Source organism: Mycetomoellerius zeteki, unplaced genomic scaffold (genome assembly GCF_001594055.1).
Source record: "Mycetomoellerius zeteki isolate Tzet28-1 unplaced genomic scaffold, Tzet1.0 scaffold96, whole genome shotgun sequence".
NCBI classification, from domain to species: domain Eukaryota; kingdom Metazoa; phylum Arthropoda; class Insecta; order Hymenoptera; family Formicidae; genus Mycetomoellerius; species Mycetomoellerius zeteki.
The window spans coordinates 1,844,705-1,864,886 of record NW_017257999.1 but is presented as its reverse complement, the minus strand read 5'-3'; the positions used below and the strand labels follow the sequence as shown (position 1 = coordinate 1,864,886).

The 20,182-nt window shown below is 38.0% G+C and overlaps 2 protein-coding genes across 2 annotated transcripts in view; one reads left to right on the top strand and one right to left on the bottom strand.

Annotated features, from left to right (window-relative positions):
* Window positions 1-3,833: 3,833 nt before the first annotated feature.
* On the top strand, window positions 3,834-11,490 carry LOC108730747 (neurotrimin). The gene is given in 9 exon segments (XM_073512054.1): window positions 3,834-3,960; window positions 4,957-5,175; window positions 5,519-5,640; window positions 5,905-6,046; window positions 7,426-7,523; window positions 8,596-8,898; window positions 10,171-10,363; window positions 10,530-10,589; window positions 11,141-11,490. Coding segments are annotated over 9 exon segments (1,404 nt in total). The 3' UTR covers window positions 11,281-11,490.
* Window positions 11,491-12,290: 800 nt separating this feature from the next.
* The window catches only part of tsr (Cofilin/actin-depolymerizing factor homolog tsr), a gene marked incomplete at its 5' end in the record, with an annotated part of 8,550 nt that continues 658 nt past the window's right edge, over window positions 12,291-20,182 (bottom strand). Inside the window, 2 exons of the mRNA XM_018460627.1 lie at window positions 12,291-12,547; window positions 12,670-12,912. Coding sequence (XP_018316129.1) covers window positions 12,347-12,547; window positions 12,670-12,912 — 444 coding nt within the window. The remainder of the gene's footprint in view (window positions 12,548-12,669; window positions 12,913-20,182) is intronic.

Sequence of the window (20,182 nt, the reverse complement as noted above, 5' to 3'; positions counted from 1 at the left end):
CATCAAAGGAATTCAGAGCGAACGAATTTTCTCTCTACAATAATTTATATATTTTTCTTTGCAAAGAATTTTTGCTCGAAAATAAATCACGTGAAATTCTCGACTTAAAAGTATCGCAGTCTTACGAATACGGTTGTAAGGCGAGTCAGGAGTCGGCAACCAATGTGAAAAATATATCGGCGATCCATCACGATTGAGAGCGCGCCAAAAGCTCGGCTGTCCTGGTGGATTCCTTTGAAAATCTATTTAAGAGGATCCTCGTCGGCGCTTTAATGGATGCATCAGATAATTGAGAACCGCTTTCGAGAGCACCTTCTTCTCGACTTGGATTAAGTACACATAGATTCGCACGAACATAACGGGCGCGCAGCTCGAGGAGGATTACTTTCCCTTCGAGCGGCATCTTCGTTCTGTTAAACTTCATCCTTCATCCTCGTTGTTAAAAGCGAGAGGCCATCTTCAAGAACCGGCGATATAAGGCATCGTGTCGTCACATTTTTCTATGCTTAATTAATCGCGTGAGATGAGATCGCCGAAATGAGAAGAAGGTGTCGAGCAAAACACAGTTGTAAATGTATCATATAACGTTCTTTTTTTCTCAGCGATAAATCTAACGAAGGAAAATTTGCCTGTGCGCGGCCTTTATTACTCGAATCAAATTAAAAATCAATTATGAAGACGATATGAGATAATATCAAGTTTTAATTTAGCGATTTATTATTCATCATGGATACGTAATATTTATTGTTCATTACTCGTGCGATGTACATATATCTGTATAGATATACATACATTATCGTACAATTATTTATAACGTATCCAAGGAGCCATCACTCAAATCGTCTCTTTTCATTCGCAAACGAGGAGAAGCTGATCGAATGAATCTGGCGTGCAGACATCCATAAAAAGATCGGCTCGCGCGCGTTTATGCATAAAGGTTTCATAGTGCTGTATAAAGTATTCAGATTTTTGAATTGTAGATACCCAACGACGGACGTCGGGAAAAAGTTAAAAGCTGGCGATAAAGCGTTAACCGTTTATTGCTACTTCCGCCTCGGGGGCAAACGATTCGTCCGGGAAATAATTCAGTAATAATGGATGAGAATGTGCACTTTTTCGCGCCAGCACGAAGATACATATTATATATGGGATATAATGTCGGATATGTGACTTAAAAATAAAATCGTTTGTGACGGTGGAAAATATGAAATGGCAAAAAACATAAAAGTGACAGAATTACAGCAGCGTTATTTGAAACTGGCGACCACTTTCATTTCTTTTTTTATTTATACAATGTATTTGTGTGTGAAGGAAGGGACACACGAAGGAAGCTGTCACAATGATCTAAGAAGCGTTGAAGCGGCGAATCGCTTATTGGATTAACGGTCTAATGGATAACTCCGGCGAATGGTTCTATACACGGTGCGTGTCCGTGCGTAAATTGAACAAATTATAGAAGAATGCCTTTGGTGTTCGTGGGTGGACACCCTATGCCCCTATAGTAACGTTGCCGCTTTGCAACAGAAGACGATGGTTCTCAAATCTTACGCTCTCATTCGGGGAAGCGTCAGTTTAGCGTGAACCACCGTCCGATACTTCGTAAAATTGTTCCGATCGTTCGTTCGAAATGTTTTATTCAAATTGACATAATTTAATTTATACGTAGCGCGTCAAATTTATTTATTGATACATTTTATAACGGAGGTAATCTCTTTATATTGATTATTTTTAACACCAATAATAATTAGCTGATTGTCAGTCAACTCTCATAAATATTTTAACTGACACTCACCGAAGGTGAAACATAATTAACGAGAATCGTTGGTTGGCTTCGACTGTATGTGGCATGAGTACCTCCTTCTGATTCGTGCAATGGACAAGTGGTCATAATTACGTGCGATGATACATGTGCGTGTGCGTGTCGGTGCGTGCGTGTGTGTTTAAGATCGTGCGGAATCGCATCTTAAAGTGAGATCAGTGTCTCGTGAAGGACCGAAGGAATCACGTGCATAAGAAAGAACGTCTTTTTTCAATGTGATTTTGACACGAATTTTCCGTGGACATTTTCGAAACATTTACATTTATAACGCGCGCGTAATTATCCTTGAGAGATGCTGCTTCTTGTTTGGATACTCTGTATGACAGGTATCGTATGAAATATTAGTGATTATACTGATCAACGTTGAAATCGTTTCCTGCATCAAAATTGTCAATTAATTTTTGGTAATTTCATGACGCTGATAATGAGTATGTCAATAAAAATTGAATCTTAGGTCGGTGTTCTCGTAGTCGATTCTTATATTCAAGATCATCTTAAGTATACAGTCTTAAGATGTCACAATCAATCAGAGGGTTGTATTAACATCTTAAAACATTGCTTAAAACGGTCTTAAAATAAGAACGAAATTATAAATACTGGCTGTAGTTTTCATGTTATGTTAATTGAAAGTTTAAAAAATCCGAGTTTAAATGTAAGAATTAAGTGAGATCACCATATTTTGCAATACGAGTATGAATAGTTTTTTTCGACGAAATTTAGAAGTAAAATTTGGTGCCGGTACTACGTTATAAAAACCCCCGAAATTGTCACTTTTTATCTTTTTGATGCCATTTTTCTTAAAATTGTAGCGACCAAATTTGGACAATGGATTCAGCGGGCAAAAATACATCGGAACTGACTATTCACATTCGCGATACAAAAAAGAGTAAAATTTTGTTGCCCAGTGTTGCAGGGTTCGTGTGACACGAAAAGTTGAAAACGTCTGGTAGAAAATGTCGTGTTGTTTTAGAAAGAAGAAAAGTGAGAAAATTATCAGAATTCTCGATCGTTCATAAGTTTCAGGAATATAACGTTTTGTTATTCTCGCACGCATTTTGCACAAGTATCCGTGTTCGAAGAATTGAGTCGGAAGGGTGATAAAAAAAACTAGAACGCGCCTCTCTCTGCTCCAGCTATCTTGTGCTCGGAGGAATATTTTCGCTGACGTATTCGAGTTGTTAAAAATAACTCCTTCAGAGTTTCAGAATTTGCAAGCGGATTAAGAGGGAGAAAAATGAATTGCCTGTATTATAGAGATCCTTGAGAGACGAGAAAATATTCATTTCTTAAAATCTCCTTTGCCCCATGCGGCCTCCATGCGACATTTACGCGAATATGAATGAAATTGATTTAATTTTCACTTTATTGTTTTTCCTACTTTAGATAATCGTCGCGATAACAAAGAACATGTTCGGGCAACCCAGTTTTCTCGTGATCGAAACCACACGAGTTAATCGGACTGAAATATCTCTTTATGGCGGCGGCGTAATTATAGCCATATTTCCGTACGAGGATCGATTTTTTTCGAGAGGGAAAACCGTGTAATGGTCATGCAGGGACGGGCATTGTAAAACTGTGCCTTGTTTGCTTACCCACGTCAGACGCACGCAACTTCGGCAATCGATTCGCTCACCCCCGACGTACTTCCGCAAGTGCGTGAGCAAAGGCATAATTGCGCTGTAGTTTCGCTTTCGCAAGGCTGACCTGTTATATATGCAAGCCAGCGGCCGGCACGACCGCTGTGGCGATCGATCATAAAGAAAGAAATGGATCTCCAGTGCGCGTGCATGCTCGAGGGTTGCGAAAATAAATCCCGCGCACTCACCGTGCGCGTGCGAGATAAACGCGAGGGAGAATTTTGCGTGTCGAGAATCGAAGGAAAGAGAAAAAAACAGTACGATTAAGTCTTGCACGGAGGCGCGAACGCGATTTCGCAATGCGGCGACCACTTTGCCGCGGCGTCGTTAAATGATAATTTAGTTATTATTATGTTGTACTTGTGGTACATATCTATATGTGTATATATATATGTGTATATGTGTGTATTACAGAAGTTCAAGCTGCAACAAACCGCGACGGTCACCCAACTACGGTACAAACTTACGAGAACGAGACAGTCTTGCTGCCTTGCTACGTGGAAGGTATATTTGTTAATGATCGATTTTATGCGCTTCACGTTTCTTCGCGAAAAGATTAATTGTCCGTCTCTCCGTTCGTACCACTTTCTTCATTCTCATTTCGTCAAGTGTGCGCGCACGTACGCGCTGGTGTAGAATTACTGCCATTTACGAAATTGCCTTAACACTCCACAGACCCGAACCCGCAATCTCAACCCACGCGATAACAAACGCGGGGTGTCTTTTGAAACGTCGTTATTCCTACCTATGCCGGCGTGCAAAATTAGGATAAAGTGGCACGTGGAAAAGGGTGTATTTCCGTGCAACTGCCGTAAGCTGAGCTTTGTATCGCCGGGAGCATTATAAATGAGTCGTTATGAGTCTTGTTAAAATCTTGCTTCATTAAGACGAACGTTGATATTTTATATTTTTGCATATTCATTCCATTCTCTCTCTGTTTTCTTTTTGCGTGTCAGTTGGTTTACCTTGTTTGTTAAAAAGAAAAAGAGACAAAAACCTTTCTACTGAGGTTTGTTTTTTCACCCCTTGTTAGCAGGTACTAAAAATACTACGTGTGTTGAGTCCGAATGTTGGTTTTAGGCTTCGGACTTAAGTGGCATCTACAATGAGATTTTAAGACGTAAAACTTAAGCTTTAAGCCTTAAGTCCCGAAATATAATAGGTGTGATAAGCCTTAAGCCTTAAGGAATTAATCAATCATGCAGTCGGATGTGAGAATAATACTCGGATTGGTTACGGCTTAAGGTTTACTGTACCCGGTATTCATAGTTGATTCTTATATTTAAGACTGTCTTAAGTATAGTCTTGATGTCATAAGTCAATCAGAGGGCTATATTAGTATCTTGAGACATTATTTAAAACAGTCTTAAAATAAGAACGGACTATGAATACCGCTCTATATCTATTGTGTTTCGAGACTAAAATCTCATTGTAGACTTTAGGCGCGGGCGGGGATTTGTTCAAGTATACGGAAAAAGGTAGTTATTTCTGCTCCTGTAGACGCGCAAACTAGGGTGAGATGGTGGCGGGACGAGATCCTTCTGGCCGAAAGCAGCTTCGGGCAAGAGCAGCAGTCGTCCGAACGAATCACCCTGTACAGCAACGGCAGCCTGCGGGTCCACCACGTGCAGCGGGAGGATAGCGGGCCGTATGTGTGCCAGGCAATCCGACCATCTCCGTGGGGACACGTCACGCAAGTACACGAGATCGAAGTGATGTGTGAGTACATTGCAGCATGGATATACTCCACCATAAGCGTCCCCCGTGTAATGTCCCAAGGGGTAAAATCTGTCTCTTGTACATCGAGGCGGATCGACGTGTCGAAAGGATTCAAGAGTTCTTTGCGAATTCTAACTGAAACGTCTATCCGTCTTCTTGCGGCGTCCTACTATCTATACGATCGCTTCCAACCGTTTGACTTCTACCGATTCCACTGAGACCCCTCGTCTGTCAAGGCGGGGATCTGAATTTTGCTTAAACGTGATGTAAACGATGTAAAGTCGACTTACAAACGCGTATATAAGGGAGATTTATTTATTCGTTCGCGCTTCAATCCCCTCAGATCCACCCTGCGTGGAGACGGTGCCGGAGAGCGGCGAGCTGGAGGTCGATCTAAACGAGGAAGTGATAATGCAATGCGTGGCAAAGGGTGTACCGGCCCCCATCATAAGTTGGAGGACGAAGGTAATCGATATTCCTGGGCTATTTGATATATACCATTACCTATATACCAACGATATTACGCGATATCCGCGTCAAACGTTCCCACGTTGATGGGAAACGTTTGATGAGAAGGAAAAAAAAAATATGAAAGAACGGAAAAAGAATGAAACTCGACGCGGATGTCCGTTCGTGAGATTTCTCTTGATCGGATCATAAGTCAATTTAAATTGGAGTGATGGCGTTGTCGCGGGTGATAAAGCGTGGTTTTCCTCTTCTTCTTCGCAGGGCAGGGAAATCCCATTCAGGGATATTCGAGCGGTCCTGAGATTTTCCGCCGACAATCGAAATCTTTCCGGCAGGTATACCTGTGTCGCCAATAACGGAATCGGTGAACCGGCGGAGGCGCATATAGACCTACGTATCAGATGTGAGTCCCTATGTATTTTCTGCAGGCAAACTGACGTTATTTGTCGTTATTTTGACGTCAAAATGACGACAAATAACGTCAGCTTCCTACTTGAACCATGTGTATCTATGTACTCTGGGTGACTTCATTATTAGCTGTAATACGGGCTTTACGGAGCTTCGTTTCGGGAGCACCCGCGATTAATCGAGTTTAATTACGACCGCACCGAAACGATCATGCAAATCGCGCCCTATCCTCCTTCGCGCCACGTAGCAGCACAATTAAGAAATTGCCGCAGATTGCTTCCTTTAGTACTCCAATCAAACGCATGAGCGAGCCAATTATTACCGATTGTACAGTTGCTACGAGTGTTTTGCAGATGTTAATCAACCTTGTAATCCACTAACAATCCTTTCGCTTTTGCAATATCAAAACGAGCCTTACATGTATCTCAGAAGTGCTGCTTTAAAGACGTAAACAACACGATTGTATGTATACATGTGTGTGCTTTAACGTATGATTAAATAACTAGAGTGACTTTGACCTGAACTTTGATAGTCTATTAACAATCTTATCAAACAATATCTGTCCTATATTGTTAACGCGGATAGAATTAATTATTAATTTCTCATTTAATCTAATAAGGAAAAAGATTAGATATAGATCGGATATAACGAATCATATAGTTTGAAATTTTGCTCTAAGCGATTCTGTCAATTGAATTAATCGCTGATTAAGTTAATCGGAGTTTGACTGGAGTTACCCTGATGCCCGTTTCTACGAATATAGTTTAACTTTAATTTCAGTTTAACTTACTTTTTATCTTTCCCTCTCTATTATAGAATTATAAAAAGATAAAGAATAAATTAAACCGAGATTCAAGTTAATATAGTTTTGTAAAAATGAGCCTAAGTCAATTAACTCGAGTGAATATTATCGCAATCGAATCTCTGAGAGTAGTCATCTTATTTTTTTTATATATAAACGCTCACGGAGTATTTTTACACTCCAATTAAATTGAAATTACTATTATTAACAACATATTGTATATTATCGTTTCCCGATTTATTCGAGAACATATAAATTTAATCACAATTTCCTGAGAAAAGTAAATAGAAATCAAATAAATATTAAACAGAATAAGCACGTAAAATATATTAAGCTTATTAACGCTTTTTTAATTGTGGATTTTCGGTGGAATTACATATTTAAAAATTTGAAAAACATAGTTATTAAAAAAGAAAGAAGATATGTTAAACAATATCCATACAAAATAATATCTTACAATTCACATTTTTTCGCCGCGCTGGCATAGGTATATAAACACTCCAGATGACTATACATATATTCTCAGGTAAAGTAATCTTTTAATGCTGTATGTACATTGAGTATCTACGCAGATAAGCCGGAGATTTACGTGAAGAAACCATGGGTGCATGCATATCCGGGGATACGAGTAACGCTGGATTGCACGGTGTCCGCCTGGCCCGAGGCGAAGGTGAGGCTGCTTTTCTCTAAAACTGCGTCAATGGCGCGCAATTGCGCGTTAATTAATGGTTCGAACAATAATTAACGACGTAACTTACAAAGAAAGTGCGCGCGCGTGCAAGTCACTTCGGCATAGTCCCGTAATCGGACTTTTAATTACATCACAAGTACGCGAGCGAACTTCGCACCGGAAACCAGTCGTGGCTGTAGACGTATCTCTCTACGATATACTTCTGAGGATCAACATGATACTACAAATGCCTTGAAACATTTTTTATTGGTTAATTAATAAAATTCTTTCTTTCGATTGATAAATCGATTGATAAAATAAGATAATTCGATTGATAAAATAAGATGCTTTGAAGCATTTTATCATTTCTCGCTGGGAAGCAAGTCGAAAAATGGACGCGAATGGAATTTACTTCTGCAAGAATGAAGACCTCGTCTCTCTCTTCTTTCTCTCTCTCTCTCTTTCTGTCCTCTCTCGAGGCCAATGCGAAATTGTATACACGTGGTTACTAATTATCTCGGTCGAATAATCTCCGCACCCTTATTAATTACAAAACAACGTAGAATACTTTGAAAAGATAAAACAGGGGTCCGATAACTCTCGCGTATAATATATTGTAAAAATAAATTTTTACGCTCCCGTCCCAAATTCCGAAACTTTAATATACGATAAAAATGTTCCCTCTTACGTCCACAATAACGAAGCGATACGATCGATCGGCGGGTTTCAACGTCCAATACAAACACGAAATATTTTTCTAGCAATACGGCAACTCATCTTTTAGATTTCAACGAGTTCTTCACGCTCGGTAACTAAATGAAACAGACCCTCCTATATCTACCAAGCAATTTCTCACCGTGATCCTTTAAAGCTAGTCGCACGTGACAAATCGATTCGTCAGGCACGTGACTTACTGTACTTTTTTTTACTTCCTCGCAAAAAAAAGGACCAAACGAGTCAGGGAGAATCGCGTTACCACAGATTCGAGTGGAATAACGTTACCAATATCATAAGAAATTGTAAAACGTTTCGATAAATTATGAGAATTTTGAACTCATCTCTTTTCCTTTAGGTTGAATGGTATTTCAACAACAAGACAATAAATTACACGTCGCGGATAGTGAAGTACAACAACGAGAATAATTACAGTCTATTGATAAGATACGTAACGTCAAACGATTCCGGTTCCTATACATGCAGAGCATCAAATTCCATGGGAATCACTGAGAAGATCATCGAATTATCGCAGATCGCGAATCCAGCAGTGTTCAAGAAAGAATCTGGCAGCGCATCTAGCACGTCGTATAACTTTATCTGGGTCGTCGACAGTTACAGTCCTATCATCGAATATCAGTTTTTGTTTCGAAGATACAAGGTGAGAATTCGTTTATAGCTGTTAATCTATAAGGAGCCCCGTTTCACGAAATCTTGGGAAAATCGGTGTGAATTAAATCGATGTTTCAAAATCGACATTTCGTCCTCTCTTAAATGAGGCGTGGGATCCAGTCCGTGGTTTTCGTGTGTTGTTCGCGTTACGATTCTGATGGCTGCCGCGCATGCAAGGGCTCGCAGGAATAATTGAACAAAAGGCAATGCCCGACGGCTTATTACTAGAATCTTCAGTCATAAAATACGTTTCTTGCTTTAACCGTTGTCTGAATCCGCAATAAGGCGATAAAGAGATGCCGGAAGTGCAGAGCGAGATGCAGAATATTGAAGTAACAAAATATTTGTTGGGTTGTCTCGACGCGCTCTACGAAGATTGAAAGCTGTTTTATCAGCTAATATTTTTTTCTTTCTTTTGAGAGGTAATTCATTTCCTTCATTTTATCGTGTTTTTTTTTCAAATCGTCTTGGCCTCGAAATAATTTACAGAAAATGTAAAAAATGTTGGGAATGTAATAAGTTTTTCTAACAAAATATCAGCAGGGTTGGATAAGTTAACCTTTTTTTTTTTAACTAAGTTAAAGTAAACAGCCTCGAAAATTTATCTTAATTAAAATACAAGTTAATCCATAATGAAATTAATTGAATTAAAAGTTAAGTTGATAAAAAAATTGAAAAATTAAAAGTTAAATTTGATCCGAACAACCAAAAAAAAAGAGAAAAAATTTGATCATTATACATAATTTTTCGTATTTTTCCTTTCTCACAGCATATTTATTAAAGAACCTGGTTATTTTTGTTCACAAGTAACGATTATACAATTACTAAATTATATACTCATTATCCTCTCGTATTGTGCCCGAGGATTAACTTAAAAAAAAAATTAAATTAAAAGTTAATAGTTACCGATAAAATATAACTAAATTAAGTTAAAAAGAGTCTAAAATGTAACTAAATTAAGTTAAAATTAATTAATTTTTTTACTTTTTAACTTAACTTTTATCTTTTTAATTTAGCACTATCCAACCCTGAATCATAATGAAATTAATTTAATTTAAATACCTTACCGCCAATGAGAAAAAATATGTATAATTATTCTGTTCTTACTGTTTGACTTGTAAATTTTGCATTCTTGTGCAATAATCTTATAACTATATAATAAAACAATATAATATTATATCGAACAGATTTATAGCCTCTCGTTCCCTCTTATGGATCGCGTTTCAGTGCCCTTTAAAAATCGATTTCAGCGTGATCGAAGATTTTTACGAATCTATTTTTTGAATAATTGTATATCCCTGCTGGTGGCAGTGACATCAGCCCGGTGCACGTTCGCTCCTTCAATCTGACGGGATTGGACGCGGCAACCTATTACGAGGCGGTCGTTTTGTCCAGAAATCGTTACGGATGGAGCCACCCTTCGGAGATACTGCGCTTTCACACCGAAGGAGCTCGTAAGTAATAAAGATAAGTCGTTCGCATATATCCGCTGCCTCTTACCTCTCGTTCCCTCTATTTCGCGCTCGCGCGCGACATAGCGATTGCGAGGAAAGATACGTCCGTGAGAGGAAACTCGGATCGTATGTGATAGTATATCGTGTCCTATTTTGCACGTTGCAGCTGTCGATTCTAACGAAAATTCCGAGATGGATGGTGATCAAGAGCAGAATAGGATAGCAGGTAAATCTGACGGTTCTATTTCAATCTTTCTTCTTTTAACTAATTGGTAAGAATTAATCTTAATCCCTCTTGTATCCTCAATCTACTAAACACTATATTGAAACTTTTTTTTTATATTGTAATCTTATTTATTTTGGCTTAAATACAAAAATGATTGTTAGAATTTTCCTACCTTATTACTTAACATCTCGAAAATTCAAAAATTATCTTTTCAATCGACAATTATAAAAATAAATTGTTACTTATTTTTTTAACTGAGTTTAACTCTCTTATGTCTAATGGGACATACATGTCCCAATATATTCAAAAATCACATCTATTCAAATATTGAACTTATATAATTAAAATTAAATAAGTTTGTTTTAAAGAGAATTGTTAAAATTTTATAGAAAAGAATATCGTGATAAATATATCATTTTACATTATTCTTAAGCAGAATTATGATTCGTAAAATATATGCGAGATTATAGAGGAAAAAAATTAAAAGTTTTAAGAAATAAAAAATAATTAGTAATTGTTAAAGATTAATAACTTACGTTATCTGTTTGCAGTCGTACAGCTCTCATCAATATCGCAGCATTATCTTCTGACAACGGATGCAAGCGGATCGATTTATAATCAAGAGCAGGTCTTGTCATTGATATTAAGTACGCTATGTATTTTAATCATAACACGCGATAGATTTAACTAATGTTGTATAAAATGTGGAGATTATAAAGTAGATTGTTGTAATTTATGCGTATATGATACGGCTATTGTTAAATATTATCGTTATCAGTCATGTTTGCGCATCAATGAATCACTTTCATTAACGAAGATTACAGTATCATTTGTACACGGTTGGTTACTTCACTCTGAAAAATCCATTAGTCATATAACGTAAAAAAAATTAGAGTATAAATTTTTACTGTTTTGTGAATTCATCTTTAAATTTTTACCGTAATTGTGCGAATAATTTGTATAATTAAAGCGATATAAAATAAGTATTAATAATTTGCGAACTAATTTCGTCGGTAACTCTGTTGCGTAGTTCGGAACTTGCCTTTTACCACTTGGAAAGTAGAAATAATATCGTCAGTCGAGACTAATTGCAGAAATTTTGCTTTACGTAGAATTTGTCTCGGCTAGTTGCTACGAATGCTGCATTATCGGCCAATACTTTTCGTTCTGTTTTTCTCATAATTTTCTTACCCGTACCTTTCGCAAATAGTCTCGGTGTCGAAATAAACGTGCAAAAATGTTGAGAATACAATAGGTTTTACTGACAGGACATCATAAGGAGTCATAATGAAATGAATTTAATTTAAATGTTGTACAGTCAGTGAGAAAAAAAGTGTAATAATTCTGGATCTTACTGCTTGACTGGTTGTAAATTATTTTGTATTCTTGTACAATTATCTTATAATTATATAATAATATAGTATAATATTAATATTAGACAGATTCACACAACGTCCGCAGTATGAAAAGGGATGCTTGCCCTTTGCTTTTTTTTCTTCCTTTTTTCCCATTTCTGTTTACTTTTGCTATAATATTCGCTTCCATGATGACTAAACATATGTAGCGCAAAATACTTAATAATCGGTCTCGTTTAAAAGTGAAAAATGTGTAAAAACGTGAACCCTCGATGCAACGACAGTATAGAGCATTATTGTTTTTTTTTGTTTCTGGGAAGTTAATTCGCGATGTACTGTATTCCACTTGATTTTCTTTTTTCTTATCTCGTAATAGTGGTTTTGGGTTTTGCTGGAATACTCCTAATTCCTGTCAGTAGCTCGAAGTTTCTCCTCGACAGCCTCCTCAGATGCCTCCGACAAGTCTGTCGCCTGTATATACTTTTGCACACCGACCAGCGACTTTTTCAAAGCATCGAAGGAACTCGAGTACAACATCTTCTTCTTAACCTTGGCCGTGTCGGGACACCACGACATCAGGAATAATTTCTGTTTCTTGGATGCCTAAGAAAAGAATAACACAATGATATACTTTTAAAAAAATATTTGTTACCGGATAGCTCTAACAATACTTTTAAAGTACATATCATTAGTTTATACGAAAATAGATATAGTCAGATAATCACCTCGGAAGTACCCTGACATTGATGGGTATATTCAAAGTCAAACAGGCCATAACGGCATTCCCCGCTGCCGCCCTTCTGTAAATCCTCGAGGAAAGCGTCATAAGCCGCGTCGCGAGGTCCGATAACTTCGACATCTATCTGCCTTTCGTCTTTGATGTAGAAAATCACATATCGGTGCTTTTTGTCTTTCTTTATCTCCTCGTACGTTGTCTTGCAAACGTCCGCGACTGTCACTCCAGATGCCTAATAAAACAAATGTAAACAATATAAATTATTATGGTGAGAAAGCGAGAAAAAAAAAACAAGGTTAACGTATTGCTGTATTATCGCGTGTATTTTATACCTTCTTATCAATTTAGGGAAAACTGAGTTTTCTTATCGGATTTTTTTATCGGATAATATTTTATTTCACTCGAACGTTGTTTTAGTACGAAAGGGATTAAATATATAGAATCACGAATATATTCGTTGACATCTAGCAGTGATGAATTGAACACAAAATTGCATGAATTTCATCGTCCGATTGACTGTCGCCCTACAATGGTCAGGTTGATTGGCTCAGTAGGACCACCTCGCGTCAACATGATAACATCGGCATTCAGCAATCGGCATACGTCGCGCGCTGCCGTGTCAGTCGGGCCGTTTAAGCCCATTTCGCGGGCAAAATACGTGGGGGACGCGCTACCGAAATAAATTCTTCCCACGCGTGAATCCCAACGCTAAAAGAGATCCGACGATCCACTTCTAAAGTTATCCTCTGGCTCTCAGGCACGTGCCGCGCGCTACGAACTTTCAGCGGTCGTCTTTTCTCTCCGCACCGTGGAAATTCGTGAAATACGACCGCGCTGGATTACCTTGGTATTAGGACATAAATGGACTAAAGGAAACAGCCAGAATACTTCTACCATTCTCAAATCTTGCAATCTCAACTTTAAATTGTATCGCGCCCGTTCAATAAAAATATCTAAACTTATAAAAGAGAATGATCGTTTCGAATCAATTTCAAATTTGTGACCAAATACTTTGATGATCCTATCGAACATCAAAAAAGCTATAAGAAATTCTTTTTTTAAAGTCGTTTTTTGTCAAGTCAAATCATTCTACACTGAAAAAAAGGTTATATCAACGGCATTATTTTAATTGAAAATAATTTTGTCGAGCATGACATATTTAACAAATTATATATTCATTATAAAATAAATATTTTAATTTGACAAATATATCATGCTCTTGTTTAGACACAATTTTATTTGTTTCATTAATATTGTTATAAATTAAAAAAATTTTCAATCAAAATAATGCTGTTGTTACATCATTTTTCTTTCAGTGTATCTACACAAATCTGTTTCATATCGCTACAAATTTTCCCTCAGTTTTGGCAAATGTATGAAAGTGAAATTGGCACTCAAAGGGTGACCACTTGATCTGTCGTGTCGTACAAACATCTATATTTTCATATTTTGAAAGTTACAGCATTCGATTAGAGATAAAAATTATTGCGTCTTCTAATTATAATAAATATTATATTAAAAATTTGAATGATTATCGAAGTTACATCCAAATTGCGGACATTTTTGGTACGAGATTCCTCGTGGCTATTCAATTATTGAGTGACGTTCAGTCTCGTTAAAATGACGTTGCATAGCGTCAGCTCGAATTTCGCGGAAGCAAATGAATATTCGCGATGCGGATTCGTGATCGTTAATTATGGCGTGAGGCTCAAATACGGACGTCCTCGATAGCAGACACCCGTACTAATGTATCGCCGCTCGTTCCACATGACCGAAGGAACGTAGCGGATATGAATCGGAGTGCGAATGGGAGTCCTGCGAGAAACGCAACGATTGGAGGGTAGCCGGCGAGAACGCAGAGGATGCAATTCCTGGGTCGATATCCTAACGGGGTGGCGACAGGGGACGCCGGTTAAAAGGGGCTCCCTCTTCTGGGGCGTATTGCACCCCTTAGCGCAAGCTGCACATAAGGTCAGGCAGAGGATGATTCATCAATAAATCTATGTGCTTTCCTCAGCTTTCTACATTTAATTAGGGGAAATATACATGTACTTAAATTCGTATCAAACAACGCACATTGGAGAGTGAGGATTGCAAATTGGAAATTAATTAAAGCATTTTCCAGTATTTCTGTTCCAGTTTTCCTGGAAAAACTAGTGTAACACTGATGTACACTGAGTGCAATTGAATGCAAATCAATTCACATATTTTCAGTTTGATAATTTAATCCTTTTAATTATTCTTTGTTGTCACAATAACCTCATAACCTTTAAAAGATTAAATTATTTATTAACACCGAAAATGTAAACCGATTTGCACTCAATTGCACAAGTGTTGCATTAGTTTTCCCAATGGAAAACGCTATAAAACTCGATCGAGAAAATGCACTGTAGACCAGGGCAGTGACCATGTAATTTTTTTCCTAGAGTGAAAACATTATAAGAGTGACAAATTTCTCCATTACCTTCAATGATAAAATTTTCACTTTTTCACCTTATAGAAAAGATTACACGATCAGAAATCGACAAATTACGATTCGCATAATTATTATATTTTAAATTTTACCAATAAAAAATTTGCAGAAATTTGTTTTTTCTTTTGTTATATCTAATATTCTCTCTTATTATATACATATATATATAAAACATTCTCTTGGGTCACAAAACCTAAAATTTTACTATCTGGCCATTTACAGAAAATATTTGTTGACAATATAAACTGAAGTTATTTAACAGATAAAATTATAATATAAATTATATCTCCAATTCGCAATCTCTGTAAATAATTTGATAAAGACTTCAGATTTTGCAAAGCGTAGCTAATATCTATCTGACGATTCGCGCTCTTTTTTCTAATTTTCGACTGGTAAAGATCGATCACGAAGAAACGCTGCTTTGAGGGATGACAAGATAAGAGGAAGACTGACGTGACGGTAAAGAGTTTAATCAACCGACCGCCGTCACCGCCACGAGACGTCAGTGAACTTTGAGAGTGCTCTCTCTCTCTCTCTCTCTCTCTCTGGCCCGCAAGAAAATAACCGACCTCCTTACAGGCTCATTGAATTTTTCCCTCTCCCGTAGCTACTGGCGCACCACTGTGCCGTGCATCGCGCCTCTCTCTAGTTCACTGTCATCGTCGAGGCGCGGCGAGGTGCAAGAGGATACCAGAGGGGAGTTAACAGATCGGAGAAGGGGACAGTTTTGCGAGAGCCGACTCTTCTCACCGACAATGCCGAGATAAACGTTTCAGAAAAAATGACTAACAGAAAAAGATTAAAAATTCGAGTGTACATTCGATATACATTTTTCTTTCTAAATTTCGAGAGTTTCAATACTTCCTCACACGTTCCATTATGTTGTAAATTATGAAAATACATACGTAATTATTTTTGGAAAATACAAAAAATTGGAAAATCGTCGAAGAAACCCTTTTCATTCCACATATACTTTTATAATAATTATTCAAAATTTTATAAGTAAATTCTATTTAAAATTAATTAAAGAACATTTTGTGCTCGTAGATTCAAGTTGCGTTTTCGAACGCTTATAGTTCAAAATTATTATTTTTACCACGAAAGAATCGACTTCAAATCCATTGAGTCCAACGTTACGACAATCATGAGTTGACGTTGTTGAGACACCTCGTACACGAATAATAAATTTTTACATGGTTGAGACAAGCCATCTACCACGTCACTCGACAAGTCGCTCTATAATTATTTCCATGGGTATGTAAATTCCTTCGTGGGAGGACGGTCGGCAAAAGGGTGCCGCGGAGGCGAACCCGCGAGAGGGTTAAGGTCGTGCTTAATCGCACTAACGAAGAACGATGAGGTAGCGATATGGCGCGATAAGAGCATCGAGTTACGGTCTTATTTATATCTACGCGAGTTGCAAGTGGTTTTGATAAAGGAACGCGAGCCATCCTCGTTGCGCGAAGTTGCAACTTTTTGCGATATTAACTGGATGCTTCCGCTATCGTCGCTCGCCTGCATTTCGCAACTTCGGGCTGTCCCTCATTGCGTCAATCTCACGCTTACCGAATCCGCGTCGACGAAGTCACGTAGAGAAATAGTCGGGCTTTAGTGTCAGTGTCAACGGAAAAAGTTCCGTTTTGACACAACAAAAGGAAAAGTATTTGTTAGCGTTGAAAACCCTATTTCTGTTTTCGGTCTCAACTACTTTTTAAATTCTTTGAAGTGGAATTTCACTCTAAAGAATGAAAACTGAACCAGTCTCGAAAAAGAGTAGTTCAATTTTCAATCTTTAAAAGAATAGGATTTTACTCTTTAGAATCAGATTTACCTACTCAGTTTTAGAGAGTATACAATACATGGCGAAAACAATTCTTTAATAATAGATATATTAAAATAAAATAAGTTCCTTTTTTCAGAGTATATTTAATGATAGCATTTTTGTTAAGCATCGTTATGTTATTGATTTGTTTATTATTGATGGAGCTTTTGTTAAATCATTGCCTATCACAACAGTTACAGAAAGAAAGCGTCAATTAAATTAAGTGTGAAATAATTAGCAACGTTAATTCAATGAATTAATTATATAATTAGACCTTAATTTTAACTTTGTGTTTGGCAAAATCGTGGCTCCGTGAAAATATTCGTAGAACGTACTTTCAAATAATGATCGTCATTTAAAACTACGAGACATGTGATCAATATAATCAATTACGAAGAAATATTTTGGCTTGAATTTCTTGAAAGATGAGATTCCGGAGATTCTCAATTAATGTATAAATCAACGTGATTTTTCGGCTGCAATAAATATAGATTACGAATTAAATCCCTACAATTTATCTTTCTCTTCCATTCCAAACGTTCAAGTATACATGTTCGTTTCAAGCGGTGAATATAACGTGGTGTAACCGAAAGGAAAGCCTGCCATTTCTCGATGTCGATGAAAATTGATTGCCACCGATTTCCGTAGATTGCGACGCATCGATTGAGCAGATCATCGAGATAACGTGAGACGATTGCCAGCGATCTGTCGACGATCCCGGTGGGAACCACTGAGTGAGATTCGAATAAAAGTGGTTGCCGATAGCACGTGATTCGAAGCGCCCACCCAAAATAAAACACGCGGCTTTTTCTTGAGGACGACGCTCAATACTTAATGATCTCGTCTCTTCGATCCCACTCGCGACGTCAATTCCTTTCGCAGTGACGTTCCATGAAACATGATATTATTTATCATTACATTAAAACTCGTTAACTCTCCAGTAAACACCAACTAAAAGTAACACATCAATGTTAATATAACATCAATAGTAAGGCATTGGAAAAAGTTTGATTATATTAATTGGAATTCTGATTGAATTATAATTCTAATTGAGATAATCAGAATTCTCTGATTGATATGATTAGAATTTTCTGAATTATTTATTTTCAACCAAAAATTTTTCTCAGTGTGACATCAAAAGTAATGTAACATCAATAATTGGGTTCAGCAAAAAAAGCAGCTTTGCAACTGTTGTAGAATTCTTTAATATGATTGGTTCTTAAGTCTATGCACAATTGAAAAAAATAGAAACAGGTAATAACAGATCTCAATCTATCAGGAACCATGTATTCTAGTACACAGGTTGAAATCTGTCATTTTCTGTTTCTTGTTTGTGCTTTTCAATTGTGTCTCAGGTTTTATTCTTGGTTTCTCACTGGATCTAAATGTATAACCAATTATAATAAAGAATCTTATGACAATTGCAAAACTACTTTTTTTGCTGGACACAGCCAATGTTACAATTTTATTTGAACAATGCAATTATTATATATATATATGTGTGTGTGTGTGTTATATTACATTTATATTGTTGAGGTCTAGTTTTTCATTATCTTTTTAATTGTGGTTCAAGCTTAACCTCATTTAACTTGATGATAATGTAAAAAATGTGTTTTTCTATGGTCAGTAAACTAATGGTTTTGTAATGGTACCTTAAAAGTCATTATAAAATTATCAGTTTAGTGATTAATCATACAATTTTAAGATAGAAAAATACAATTTTTATATTATCATCAATCCAACTACGAGTTAACCAGAAAATGAAAAACAGGGCCTAAGTGAAATTATAACATTGATGTTATGTTCCTTTCAATTAGTGTTTGCTGGCTCTCTTTAAACTCATACAAAAGATGAACTTGGAGAAAATAATCCAGGAGATCTGAAGACCTTCAGAATACACCTTTTCATTATTTATTTATTATATTTTTAATAACGGCCACGCATCATCCTCCTCTTCTACGTAGGTTAACACACGATATATATACTCGATTTAACCAAGTAGAGCGTGTCACGTGCGCGCGCACAATCGATGTTTTTTCCTAACGAGAAATGATAGAAAATATAGGTAAATAAATAAATAAATAAATCCACAAGGCTGCAAAAGCGCCATTACAATGTTATGATTACTCGAATTGAGTCACCGTCATTCTTTCGCGGCGAGCCGTTACCTTTTACGTCGTTTTATCAAGGCGATCGTCGCGACGTCCGGAGGTATCTTCGGAATGCTTTACGGTAATTTCGGCAAATGTTTCGAGAATTTCGGCGCGTTTCGAGTCTCTCCCTGGACGTCGCACGCGCTCGCGTTGAAGTAAATCGAGATTATCTCCTTCTGGACGGAGCTAAAAAGAGACGAAGCCGAGAACCGAAATCCCAGTTAACTTGAATTTAAAATATTTATAGAAATAGCCCTATAACACGAGACTTGCATCTTCATGGATGCAAGAACCGAACTCGGTGAGAGTGACACCGGTTGCAATCGGATGCAATGCAACGTTCGAAAAGGCAAAAGGGAAGAGGAGACACAGATAGAGACGGAGAGAAAGAGACAGAGAGAAAGAGATAGAGAAAGAGAGAGGGAGGGAGAGAGGGGGGAAGAGAGAGCGAGAGAGAGAGCGAGCGAGAGAGGCGGAGAAAGACGGAGCGAGAAAATGCAATCTCCCAGACATAAAAGCGCGATCTCACGCCGCGGTGACGCGCGATTCACCGTCGTCACTGATCGGTCGGTCAATCAGCTCGCCGAAGTGGAAATGAATCATAACGCTTCCTGGAAACGACGGCGAGTCCGTGCGTGCCGTCGCAGGATCGTCACCGTCGCCGCGGTAATCCGCGCGGGAGGCTAAATAACGAGGTCTGCGATGGAGACGGATGAGCGGAGCGACGATACGTGGCCGAGACGAGGCGAGATCGCGAGGCGAGAAGACGCCGCGCGGCGACTCGCGAGATTCTTCCGGGCGGCCGCCGTTGCGAGAAAGGAGGCGTATCACGGAGCCGGGCAGCAATGGCCGACCGGCGCGTCTGCTGCGGCCATAACCACAAAAAGGCCGTCGTCGGCTGCCGGGCCGGGGTCGAACCTCGCCCGTCGCGAAGACCGTGCCGCGATCTCGGCGTCCGTCGCGCGTTTATAGAACGTTCTTTCCCTCGCCGGGGTGGTTAATACACGCAAATTGCGGATTTGCAAAACGACGGTGGCGATGACGACGACGGCGG